Source organism: Aotus nancymaae, unplaced genomic scaffold (genome assembly GCF_030222135.1).
Source record: "Aotus nancymaae isolate 86718 unplaced genomic scaffold, 86718_ANA_hifiasm-v0.15.2.pri h1tg000059l, whole genome shotgun sequence".
NCBI lineage: Eukaryota > Metazoa > Chordata > Mammalia > Primates > Aotidae > Aotus > Aotus nancymaae.
This window is the reverse complement of record NW_026988473.1, coordinates 8971105-8983818: the sequence shown is the minus strand read 5'-3', so window position 1 is coordinate 8983818 and position 12714 is coordinate 8971105. Positions and strand designations below refer to the sequence as shown.

The 12714-nt window shown below is 57.9% G+C and overlaps 1 protein-coding gene across 6 annotated transcripts in view; it reads left to right on the top strand.

Moving 5' to 3' along the window:
- Positions 1 to 4830: 4830 nt before the first annotated feature.
- MYRF (myelin regulatory factor) overlaps positions 4831 to 12714 on the top strand; it is a 36752-nt gene continuing 28868 nt past the window's right edge. For 5 of the 6 annotated variants that reach the window (XM_064364817.1, XM_064364818.1, XM_012454391.3 and 2 more), the window contains exon 1: positions 4831 to 4897. In XM_064364817.1, coding sequence (XP_064220887.1) covers positions 4852 to 4897 — 46 coding nt within the window. In that variant the 5' untranslated portion in view covers positions 4831 to 4851. Of the gene's footprint in view, positions 4898 to 7797; positions 7863 to 12714 lie in introns of those variants that run through there. The other variant, XM_012454392.2, reaches the window with a different exon arrangement.

Here is a 12714-nt window from a genome sequence, read left to right as displayed (position 1 = left end):
GCCTTGGGGAGCAGGCGGAGCTGGCCACAGGGGACAGCCTTGTCAACTGAAGTAGGGCTGCAATCTCAGCCCCTCACTCACTGTGGCTCAGTAGGGAAGCTGGGGCACAGATGGGGACTCATCTCCATCGATGGGCCCCCCTAGGTCCTGGTGCGCCAGTTCCCTGGGGCCCTTTCACGAACCTAGCCACCTTCTTGCCCCAGCCTCAGCCTTGGCAGCTTGGGCCTCAACTTCATTATGGACTTGGCAGGTGGCAGCCTTGACTCTTGGCTGAGTCCTTGAGTCTGGGACATTTCAGCCACCTCTTTCCTCCAGTCCAGAGATAAAAATCCCTGGGGACAGCTGCTCCTGTGCTCAGTGACCTAGTGGAACAGGGGAGATGGCAGGGCCTGAGCTTCCTTAGCCGGGTCAGCTTGTATGGGATTAACAGGAGGCTCCATTCCACCCTGTCCAACTTCAAGGCTACTCCAGAGACTGAACCACCTATAATCTTAATTGATTATAATGCGATGGAGTTGGGGTGTTAGGGCCAAAATACGAGTCTTCCCTCCTACCTGCAGCCCTTGCTGACCAGGACAGGGACGCTGTGCAGCTCAGCAGACGGTGGTGAGACCTTAGATGGTGGTCAGTTACACAGCACTCGGGATATGGAGGAAAGATCCGTGGGTGCGTGGAGCCTTATAGAGAAGCTGGTCTGCGGCTGGACCAGGCAACTCATAAAGTAAATTCTTTTTTTTTTTTTTTTTTAAGGCGGAGTTTTGCTCTTGTTGGCCAGATTGGAGTGCAATGGCGTGATCTCAGTTCACTGCAACCTCCAACTCCTGGGTTTAAGCCATTCTCCTGCCTCAGCCTCCCTATTAGCTGGGATTACAGGCATGTGCCACCACACCGGGCTAACTTTTTTTTTTTTTGAGATGGAGTCTCTGTTGCTCAGGCTGGAGTGCAGTGGCGCGATCTCAGCTCGCTGCAATCTCTGCCTCCCAGGTTCAAGCGATTCTCCTGCCTCAGCCCCCCAACTGGCTGGGAATACAGGCACATGCCACCATGCCTGGCTAGTTTTTGTATTTTTAGTAGAGACGGGGTTTTCCCATGTTGATCAGAGTGGTCTCAAAATCCCCACTCCGCGTCCCAAAATGCTGGGATTACAGGTGTGAGCCATCGCGCCCGGCTAATTTTGTATTTTTAGCAGAGACGGGGTTTCTCCATGTTGGTCAGGCTGGTCTCAAACTCTCTACCTCAGGTGATCTGCCCACCTTAGCCTCCCAAAGTGCTGGGATTACAGGCCTGAGCCACCCCGCCCGACCAACATAAATCCATTTTTAAGAATCGTATGGTGTAGGCGGGTATCTACTTTGTCCACAGGCAGGCCTGCCCCCCGGTGGAGGAGGGGCAGGGTGGAGAATAACAATTGTCTTAAGGGAGTCTGCAGAGGGAGAAAAACCTCTGGGGTGTATCAGCTGGAAAAGAATAGGCGTCTCAGTGTGGGCCCTCTCCCCCCTCTCAGCCCAGCCCCTGCGGGGGTGGTGGGGGAGCTGCGGTCAGCACACACAGCTGGGGCCTCCAGCAAAATCCCATTCTATATATCTAAGAGCAACAGCTCCGAGAGTGGCCCCCAGAGGGACAAAACCTCATTGTGAGGCGCCCGCCGGCCTCAGCACCCCTCCCCCAACCCCAGAACTGTCGTGGCATTGACCCTCCTCGGCAGGCCACCACGGGCCTGCTGACTGGGCCACATCTGGGGCTCAGGCACTGGCTGCCCCTCTCCCACGGCTGGCCAGTGAGGACGGACAGGGAGGCTGGGGTGGGAGCAGCTTCCAGACTCTCACCCCATCCCCACGCGAGGCCTTGCTAGTGCCCCGCCCCTCCCAGGGATGCTGCAAGGCAGAGGTGAGAGTCGGAGGCTGGCCAGGCTGGCATCTTGATGTGCCAGCAGTCCCCCACACCTCTGGCCTCTATTTGGTGGCTTGTCAAACAGTGATTGGGTGGGACAGGTTTTTCCAGCTTTTACTTGCTGCCTTGAAGGGTTGTGAGAGGCTTCAAGTTGAACCACTCTGAAGTGGGATGATTCTCCAGGTCTGAGATTCCAGAATGATCTGCTCCCAAGGTTTCAGAGGTCGGGGATTCTGTAGTTTTTGGTTTGTTTTGTTTCGTGTTTGTGTTTTGCTGTCACCCAGGCTGGAGTGCAGTGGTACGAACATGGCTCACTGCAGCCTCCACCTCCTGGGCTCAAGCAATCCTCCTGCCTCAGCCTCCTGGTCTCTACAAAAGATTTTATTTTTTATTTTTGTCTCCACAAAAAATTTAAAAAGTTAACTAGGCGCAGTGCCTGTGGAGGCATGTAGCACCATGCCTAGTTAACTTTTTTTATGTTTTGTAGAGACACGGTCTTGCCATGTTGCCCAGGCTGGCCTTAAACTCCTGGCCTCAAGTGATCCTCCTGCCTCAACCTCCCAAAGTGCTGGGATTACAGGTGTGAGGCACTGGAGCCTGACGGGATTTGGTAGTTTGAAGATGCCATCATCCATTCATGCAATACACATTTATTGAGAACCTACTGTGTGCCAGCCAGGTAGCGTTCTTGGTGTTGAAGCTATAGCAGTGACTGACACAGAAAAATCTCTTGTCCTCATAGGGCTTCCATTCAAGAGCAAGAAGGATAATAACAGAAACTAAATAAGAATCTTTTACATGGTGAGAAAGAAAGGCCTAGGTAGGGAGAACTGCTTTAGGTAGGGTGGTTGGGGATATGACATTTGAGCTGAGACCAACTGCTGAGAAGGACTAGCCATGTAGAGACAAGCATTGTAAACAGATGGAATGGCATGTGCCAAGGGCCTGTGGCAGGTATGGGCGTGGCATGTTTCAGCAAGGGCAAGGAGACCTCGGTGGCTGTTATTCAGTGAGCAATGGAGAGAGGGGAAGAGCTGAGGTCAGTTGTAGAGGCAGGGCCTGAGAAACCAAAGCAAGACGTTCAGATGTTGTTTGTTTTTTTGTTTGTTTGTTTTGTTATTATTTTTTTTCGAGACAGAGTTTTGCTCTTGTTGCCCAGGCTGGAGTGCAGTGGCATGATCTCGGCTCACCACAACCTCCGCCTCCCAGGTTCAAGCGATTCTCCTGCCTCAGCCTCCTGAGTAGCTGGGATTACAGGCATGAGCCACCACACCTGGCTAATTTTTGAATTTTTAGGAGAGACTGGGTTTCTCCTTGTTGGTCAGGCTGGTCTTGAACTCCCGACCTCAGGTGGCTCAGGCGTGAGCCACTGTGCCCAGCCAGATGTTGTTTTGAGTGCAAAGGGAAACTTGGTTTTGCAAAGGAGTGACATGATCAGATGTATGTTTCAGAAAGGGTGATTTGGAGGATTGTAGGGGAAATCAGTGAGAAGAGAGGCTGTGCAGTTGGGCAGGATGGAGATGCAGAGACAGTCATAAGGGCAAAGGCAGGGGCACAAGGACAATGGCTTTATCCTGGACATATTTCGAGTTAGAACCTCCAGGTTTCATTCTACCAGACAGCGCCACAGTGAAGGAGAGCTCAGATTCCCAGGGCAGCCAGGATTTGGCTATGAACTTTAATGACCTTGAAACTCTTGGCCAGGCCCGGGTATGGTGGCTCATGCCTGTAATCCCAGCACTTAGGAAGGCTGAAGCAGGCAGATCAGCTGAGGTCAGGAGTTCAAGACCAGCATGGCTAACATGATGAATCCTCGTCTCTATTAAAAACACAAAAATTAGCTGAGCGTGGTGTCAGGGCCCTGTAATCCCAGCTACTCAGGAGGCTGAGGCAGGAGAATTGCTTGATCCCAGGAGGCAGAGGTTGCGGTGAGCTGACATCGTGCCTTTGCACTCCAGTCTGGGTGACTGAGTGAAACTCCATCTCAAAGACAGAGAAGCTCTCAGGCCTGTATTGTCCAATACCACAGCCACAAGTGACTGTTTAATCACAATTAAACAAAATGAAAAAAAATCAGTTCCTGAGTCTCAATAGGCACATTTCCAGTGCTCACTTGTGGCTAGTGACCATACTGGACAACATAGGGAACGTTTCCATCATCACAGCCACAGGACAGGACTTCCTGGCAGTCCTTAACGCACTGAGCCTCAGTCTTCCCATCTGTAAAATGCAGGTAACAGCAGTATATCCTTGCTAGGGTGCCTGTGAGGACTACGTGAGATAACGCCTGTGTGGCCCGGCACAGAACACACGTTTCCCTAAATGCGGGCCGTTATTGTTGCTGAGCTGGGGTGGTAGGTAACGAGAGGGATGGGGGCTGTCTCTGAGGTTTGGATTTGGAATCCTGACGTCTCACCCTGTGCAAGGCGAAGGCGAGGACGGCGGGGACAGGCCCTTCCCGTCCCGATCCCTCAGAGGCCAGGCAGCCCTTGTCCCCCGACCCCCCCGACCCGGGAAGGCCCCGCACCCCGCAAACCTGGGATGGCCCCGCCCCCCCCGGCTTGAGACGACTCCGGGCCCCGTAAACCTCGGACAGTCCTGCGTCCCCCGATCCGGGAAGGTTCCGCGTCTCGCAAGTCTGGGACGGCCGGGCGCCCCCCGACCCGGCAGGGCCCTGCGCCGAGCGCCGCCTGCAGGAGCCGGGCGCGTGGTGCCCGCGGCGGGGCCCGGCGCAGCACGGGCCGGCAGGGGGCGTTGGACGCGGCGGGCGGAGCGCGTGGGGCGCGTGGGGCGGGCAGGGGCCGGGCCAGGGCCGCGCGGGGGGCGAGCGCGGCGGCGGACCGGGCGGGATCGCAGCAGGAGCCCAGCCGGGACTGTCGCGCGGGCCGCGCCGGCGATGCCGCGCCCCCGGGCTGGGCTGTAGCGGGGCCGCGGCCGGAGTGCGCGCCGGGCAGGCGGGACATGGAGGTGGTGGACGAGACAGAGGCGCTGCAGCGCTTCTTCGAAGGTGAGAGACCGCGGGCTGGCGGAGGCAACACTCTGGCTCTGGGAACCCCCCGGTCGATCTCCCCCGGGTCTGGGGTCCCCCGCTGTGTTTCTTCCGCCTCCTCTGGCTGGGACCCTCCTCCAGGCTGGCACCAGCCCGCCGAAACAGGCTCCCGGGGGTTACCACCCACCCCGCTGGAGTTGGGCTCCCCTGCCCCGCTCCTCAACGCGCAGCTTCCTTGGGGCTGTGCCCCCTTCCAGGTCCAGACCTCCTTTGAGCCTTCCAGGACCCGGAGCTTTTCCTAAATTGCCACACTCCCGCCCCCAGCGCACTTCCCGAGTCTGGGGATCCTCTGCTGTGCTTCCCCAGAACCCCAGAACCCCAAGTACCCACTTCAAGGCCCAGGCCCCCAGTGTGCCTTCTAGGACCTTCTATACTTCTTGAGGCTGGCACCCCAACCTGCTTCCCAGAATCTGGGACCCCCGCCTAGAGTCCAAGACCCCAGTGAGCCCTTCAGGTTGGCGCAATCCCCCTGACTTCCAGGAGCTGGGACCGCCCCACTGTGCTTCCATGAGGGTAGGACCACCTTGGAGACCCGGACCCCCTAGGACACTGCCACTTGACATTGCCACCTGCTTTCCACAGTGCTGACCCTAGTGACTCCTCTCCTGTTTGGCGCTGCGCTCCACCCCCGTCCCCCCCAACAGCATGCTTTCCTAGGGCTGGAACCTTCTTGAAGCGACATCCCCACCACCAGCCACCTCTGCTCTCCCAGACCCTTCTGGTGCTGTGAACTGCATTCCTCCAGCCCTCTGAGGCTGCTCAGCACTATGTCCCCAGCCCTGGAGCTGTGCCTCTCTGACCTCGCCCCCTCAAAGAGTGACCTCACCCCCCCCACCCTGAAAGAACCCTCCCCCTGGGGCGGAATTGACATACGCCCCATAATAGCTTCTCCTGCCCCCACCCCTACATTGATTTTGGAGGTCTCCTCTTACATCTAACCAACTCCCCCTCTTTTCCTGGGCAGCCCCTGCCTCTCCTGCAGGGCTGCCACTCCTCCTGGAGCTGGGTTCTGGAGGGATGGGATGGCTGTGGGAGGGGGAGGGGAGGTGCAGGCTGACACCTCCCAGCCCACTCTGCTTCTCAGAACATCTCTGGAACATCTAGCCAGACCCTCTGGCCCTCTTTTGTGCCCCTGTCTACCAATGTAAGGGCCCAGCCCCTGGCAGGAACTCCCCCTGTCCCCAGTCCCTAAGGCCACATCCTGCTCTTTGGTGCAGAGAACCTTCCTTTCGTGTGTGACCCTATCAGGGCTTCAGGGCAGGGAATCAGCGTCCAAGTTCCAAGCCCCAGATCCTGTGGAGTCCTGTGGAGGAGAGAAGCAGGTCTTTTTTTTTTTTTTTTTCCCAATATGGAGTCTCGCTCTGTCGCCCAAGCTGGAGTGCAGTGGCGTGATCTCGGCTCACTGCAACTTCCACCTCCAGGATTCATGCGACTCTCCTGCCTCAGCCTCCCGAGTAGCTGGGACTACAGGCGCACACGCCCAGCTCATTTTTGTATTTTTAGTAGGGATGCAGTTTCACCATGTTGGCCAGGATGGTCTCGATCTCTTGATTTTGTGATCTGCCTGCCTTGGCCTTCCAAAGTGCTGGGATTACAGGTGTGAGCCACTGCGCCTGGCCAGAAGCAGGCCAGAAACTGTGCCTCAGTTTCTCTCCCTCTGTGACTTGGGAGGTGGGAACCCTTCTTCACGCCTGCTGGCTTAGCAGCCCATGCAGGGGCACCCCCCAGCCTCAGTTGTCCCACTCCAGGATTCTGGACACCCTGCAGACCCAGACCCCAAGAATTCAGGCTTGGACTAGATTGAATGGTTGACCCTGAGTCAGCTGGGCCATCTGAGGGTCTTAGGCCACCCCGCATCTGTCTCTCCCCAGACAATGGTTGATCCTTAGGAGCTGTTGAGGGGCCTGGCAAGGTTTGAGGCCTTCAGGGAAGAGGGGACAAGACGTGAGTGCTTGCTCGGGTTACTGTTTGTGGTGCCTTGAGCCTGCTAGGTACCTAGAGGACCCATAAGCCAGGCTCCTTGACTTCTACACTGCCTCCCCCAGAACCCTGGGCCCCGACAGAGAGCAGAGGGGTGGGCCTGGCTGGCCTGGACTCCCTGGCTCCCTCCTGGCCATGGGTGGAGGGGTGGGGGCTGACGCCACGGCTTAGCCATGCGGCGGCCTGGTGGGGGGAGGCTGTGCTGCTCCCTCCAGAGAGATAAGAGGAGACTCAAGAATGTCTGTGGGGAGCAGGGAGGGAGTGAGGCTGCCCGCCTAGGAGGGCTGGGCTGGAAACGGCTCCCAGCCCCTGCGGTGGGGGAAGGTGTGGGTGGGCGCTGAGGGCTGGGGTCTCTGGGCCACTTGGGAAGGGGAGGCCCATGTGGGGGACCCCCCGTAGGTGTGAGGGAAGGCCTGGGGGTGGCGGGGCCTGGTGTGCATGTGCGTAAGTGGAGGGAGCGGAAGCTATGCTTTTGAGTGGTGGCTGCGTCACTCCTGAGCGCACGAGAGCCATGTGTGCGCTCACACTTGGGGCCAGGACTGGGGACACCTGAGCTCTCATCCTGGTCCCCAGTTGGCCTCCATCATCCCTCAGGACAGTGGGTCTCGGACCCTGTGCTCTTGGCTCTGGGCTGGGAGACTGGCAGAGGGTTTTATTGAAGGGGCAGGAGCATGGCGAGCCCCCTCACCTGATGCAGTGCCCCTCCCTGGGCACGCCTGGCATAGGTGCTGGGTCCTGCCCTGTGCCAGTGGTGGGCTGGGGGCTAAGGCGCTTTGGGCCTCGGGTGGGAGGCCGGGATAGGGCGGCCCCCTCGAGGCTGGTACAGCCGGGCCCCCGTGACCGCCCGACTAATCCCCTAGAGAGAGGCCAGGCAGCCCAGATTGGCGGGCACAGGGCCTGCAGAGAGGGGACCTGCCCGGCAGGATGCACTGGCTCCCAGCAGGTAAACTGGGTCCCAGGGTCAGGTGTGCTCCTCGTCCACTCGTGGGCTGGGGCCTTGGACTCCCAGAGCCAGGGCAAGCACGGGACAGGGCAGCGTCTGAGAATCCGGCCAGAACCTGAGAGTTCTGGGGCAGGCTGGGACACTGAGAGTGGGGTGACCGTCTGTGCCCTCCAAGGATCCCCCAGAGAGCTCTTGCCCTCTCTAGGTCCTTTTTCTTCAGCTGCAAGACAGGAGGGGGTGACAAAGAAAGTTTTCTCAGCTCTGAAGAGCCTCACCTCCCAGCCCTGGGGACCAGGGACGTTTTAGAGTATGAATGGCACGAAGGGCAGCTGCTGGCCCCAGATTCTAGGGGCACATGAGGCTCGAGTGAGCAGCCAGTGCCCCCCAGAAAGCAGGTGGGTGTGCAGGGAGCCTTGAAGGATGGAGGGAAGTCGCCTTCCAGCAGGTGATGGAAAGACCACTGGGAGTTTAGTGGGTGTCTGCCTCGCCTCTGGAGCCCACCAGGGCTGCAGGAGGGAGGCCTGGGATTTCAGCCCTTCTGAACCTGATGGGTGGCCTGGACTGGTGACTTCCTTCTCTGGCCTCATTCCCCTCCCAGGGTAAGTCAGTGGGTTGGACCAGAGCAGGGGCTTCCATTGTGATTTTGTAGCCATCGAACAAACTCCTGGTCTCCTGATAGGACAGGTGCAGTGGATAAGCAGGGCTGGGCTCCCCACAGCCTCCGGAGCACCAGGATACTGGTTTGAAAGCCACCCTTCCCAGCCGTGGGATGGGTGAGGGGAGGGGAATGGCACTGGCTGAGGCTCAGAGAGAAGGGAGTTGGCTGGAGTTAGCCAGAGTGGACACTTAGTCCCCAGCTCCCTGCTCTGCCACCAGAGCCTTGCGGTGGGGGGCTACCTGTCAGGGGCCAGCATCTCTGCCTCAGGTCCCAGGGAGAGACTACCTGAGGATTTGGAAGAGAGGACCCCACCTGGCCAGGAATCTGGGGCTGGGCCGTGCCATGTGATGGGGGTGGCACTGTGGCCATGTCAGCCTCTCTGTCTCTCTCTGTCCCTGGAGCACTGAGGGAGTAAGTAGACGGGAGGGGTGGCCAGGAACAGAGTTTCCTGATCCCTGACTCTCAAGGAGAGGACCTTCCTCTTGGGCCCACCCGGAGCCCTCCTGAGGACACCTGTCCCACCTCCAAGGCATGGAGCTGATTGCCAGACCTGCCCCAGGCCCTGAGCCCAGGCAGGAGAGGAAACGGTAGTAGGGGGTCTGACTCATCCTCATGTCCCCAGCACCCAGTGCAGGGCAGGGTGGGGGAGTGGGCAGGAAGTGTTCTCAGGGTCAACAGAGACAACAATGGTATGTGAGCAGAGGCAGCGGGGGTGGGGGACGAACCCCAGAAAGCACCTCTCTGGAGGGCCTGGGGTCAGTGCAGGGCTGAGAAGCTGGCAGTTACCAGCCCTTTGGCGTCAGGGTCTCTCCTGAGTCTGGAAGGCTGGACACAGTGCTCCTTGGGGTCTTAGGTAGAGCCAGGGAAGGCATTTGAGGGCAAAATGTCCTCTTCCTTGGGGGCCTGGCCCCCCACTTCCCAATCCCAAGGGGTTACAGATGGGAGGGCCCTGGCAGCAGAGGTTTCTGGGTAACAGCCCAGCAGGGCTGCTGATTGGCTGCTGCCCTTGGACTTTGCCCTCCCTGATAAGGAACTGGGAGCAGAAATTATTAACTGAATCATTAACCGGGTGGCCCCGCCCTGCCCAGGCAGCCTGCCTTACCTTCCCACCTTCCTCCTCACGGACATAGCACCCTCCAGGCCCTCAGTTTCTCTCATTGCCTTGGGTGCTGGGATATGTGGGGGCCTCCTCTCCTATCTCCAGGCCTTCAGCCTCTGCTACCACGGGGTGTGGGTACCTCTTGGCTGGGTCTGGGGATGAGATGATGTAATGGTTTTGTGCATTCGCCAATGGGGACAGCTAGGGTCTGTTCCTAGCTCTGCTGCTTACCCACTAGTCCTTCTCTTGGCTATATCAGGGCACCGCTGTGCCTCCGCTTTCTCATCTGTAAAATGGGCATGCAGTTGTAATAGCAGGGCCTCCATCCCAGGGTTTCTGCGGTGATTAGGTGAGATAGCGCCTGGCCTGGTGAACACGCCATCGGCCCATGGCAGGTGTCCTGCGCCCTAGGGTAGGTCACTGCCCCTAAGCTTACAGGGCTTGTTGAGCACGTTCTGTGGTTCTGTGCCAGGGCTTGCACCATGACAGCTCTGACCCAGTGTGGCCCAGATGCCTGGTCCTGGTCCCTGGCACATCCAGTGGGCCCTCCCCACCCTCCCCTTCCAAGATACAGATCAGGTTCTTGCTGCCATTGATGGGGAGGGGACTTGACTGTATTGTGGCTTCATCTGCCGCACCCAGGCCACAGCTCTTCCTGGAGTCCTGGGGCGCAGTGCAAGGGAGGGTGATGTCCTATTTCTGAGGAGGGGGCAGGAGAGGAAGTCAATGATGTGTCAGCTCAACTCAAGGTGGCCACATCAGAGCTGGGACGGGAGACTGGGTCCCAGCTGAGTGCCAGCCTGGGGTGGGCAGGGAAGGGGCCTCTCCTCCTGGCAGGCTGAGGGGTGGCTCCAGCATGGGTGGCCATGCCAGGTGATGCCTGTGCAGCCTCTTTGACCTCTCTAGACCTCAGAGCCCTCACTCACATAGTCAAGGTTGCGTGATGTTGAGCAGTTAGACTCCACCAGTGCCAAGGCCTGGAGTGAGGGGGGAGGGGCAAAGCCCTTGGATGGGGAGTACAGTTGGGTCTGGAGCCCCCCACCAGCCTGGATTATGGAGGGGCTCCCTGGCATTCTGTCCTCCCTGTGCCCCAGGTCACATCAGTGAGGGAAGTTCCCCCTCCAGCTGACCCGGGTCCCTGCAGCCCCTGGCGTGCCCCCACAGCCCCTGTCTCTCCTCTGTGGAGCCCCTGTCTCTCCTAGCTCCCTCTGGCCTCCCTCACTCCCCTCTCTTCTCCCTCCATGGCTGGGGGAAGGAAATCCCCATAACCTGCTCTGCTATCTTGGAGGTGGGAGGCTGCCTGTAGGGAGGGGAGTTGTGCCTGTGACGCTGAGTTCACCCAGTGGGGTCTGGCTCCAGCCGGAGCTGCTTCTGGAGGGTCTGACAGCAGGTGGGGAGGGGCTTGGAGGGAAGAGGAGGAGGCGGGAGCTTTTCCTGGGTGGCCACTAAGCTAACCCACACATGCGATGCCATGCCTGTGGGCCTTGGCTTGCTGTCGGTCAGTGAGCATTTGTGTACACACGTGTCCCGGCACACACGCCTGTGAAGACTGCTGAGATGTGAACATGTACGGCCATACTCGTACCTCAGGGCTTGTGCACCGGCTGTCCCCACCATCTGGAACCGTCTAAAATGCTAGACATTTTACTGCTCTCGTCATCTGACTCCGCTCCCTAGAATGCCAGCTCCATGTGGGCAGGGCTTAGGTCTCTTTTGCTCACCGCTGTGCGCTATGCTTGCCTGACGCATGACAGGTGCTCAGTAAATAACTGCTGAATGAATGAAGGCGTACAGGTGAATGCTGGTGTGCACATGTGTGTGGGAGTGTGTGTGGCATGCCCCTGTGTGTTAGCACTGTGTATGTGTGAGTAGGGGGCGTGTGGTATGTGATCACACGCATGTTAGTGGACACCTGACTGTGGGGTGTTCCTTTATGTACGTCTGTGTGTGTGTGTGTTGTAATATCCCTGTGTGGGGCCATGCTGACGCGCAGGCACAGATGGGCACAAGTGACCCTGGTGGAGACCTGTGCCCACCCCAAGCTGCAGGGTCTCTTATGTGGCACCTGGTGGCCTACCCGCTCTGGTCCCTGTGGGAGAGAGTAGGAACAGGTCGCAGCCGCTGGCCTCGGTGCTGTTGGACTGAAGCTGCTGGCTTTGGAGCATCTTGGGGCTGTGAGTTCAGCCTTGTGTGGACCTGAGGACAGGGTGCCAGCTTCCTGGGGACTTGCAGTGCATGGAGCCATAGTCCAAGGGTGGCTATAGATTCTGGGTCTCGCCAAGCCTGTAATCCCAGCACTTTGGGAGGCCAAGGCGGGCGGATCACAAGGTCAGGAATTCAAGACCAGCCTGGCCAACATGGTGAAACCAAAAAGACAAAAAAATTAGCTGGTTATAGTGGCACGTGCCTCTAATCCTAGCTACTTGGGAGGCTGAAGCAGAGAATCACTGAACCTGGGAGGCAGAGGTTGCAGTGAGCTGAGATCAGGCTATTGCACTCCAGCCTTGGTGGTAGAGCAAGACTCTGTCTCGGGAAAAAAAAAAAAAAGGGATTCTGGGTCTCCTAGAAGAGAGGGTTTTCTAGCTGGGTGCAGTGGCTCATGCCTGTGATCCCAGCACTTTGAAAGGCCAAGGCAGATGGATCACCTGAGGTCAGGAGTTCGAGACCAGGCTGGCCAACATGACCTTGTCTCTACTAAAAATACAACAATTAGCCAGGTATGGTGGCAGACACCTGTAATCCCAGCTCCTCAGGAGGCTGAGGTGGGAGAATCGCTTGAATTCGGGAGGTGGAGGTTGCTGTGAGCTGAGATTGTAGCACTGCATTCCAGCCTGGGCAATAGAGTGAAACTTTGTCTTAAAAAAAAAAAAAAAGCAAAAGAATAAGGAGAGGGGGTCTTTGAGGATTTGATGCAGAGAGGCAAAGGGTTGCTTGCCCAAGCAAACATCTGACCTGAAGCCATTTTGACTAAGAAGGCTCTGGTCACAAGTTGAACCTGAAGCAGAGGCAGCTAGCAGTTATAGATTATATTAATAAAGACAGAAAGTCCAAACCAAAGGAGGTGAGGCCCACTGTGCCTTGCTCCCATGTAAACT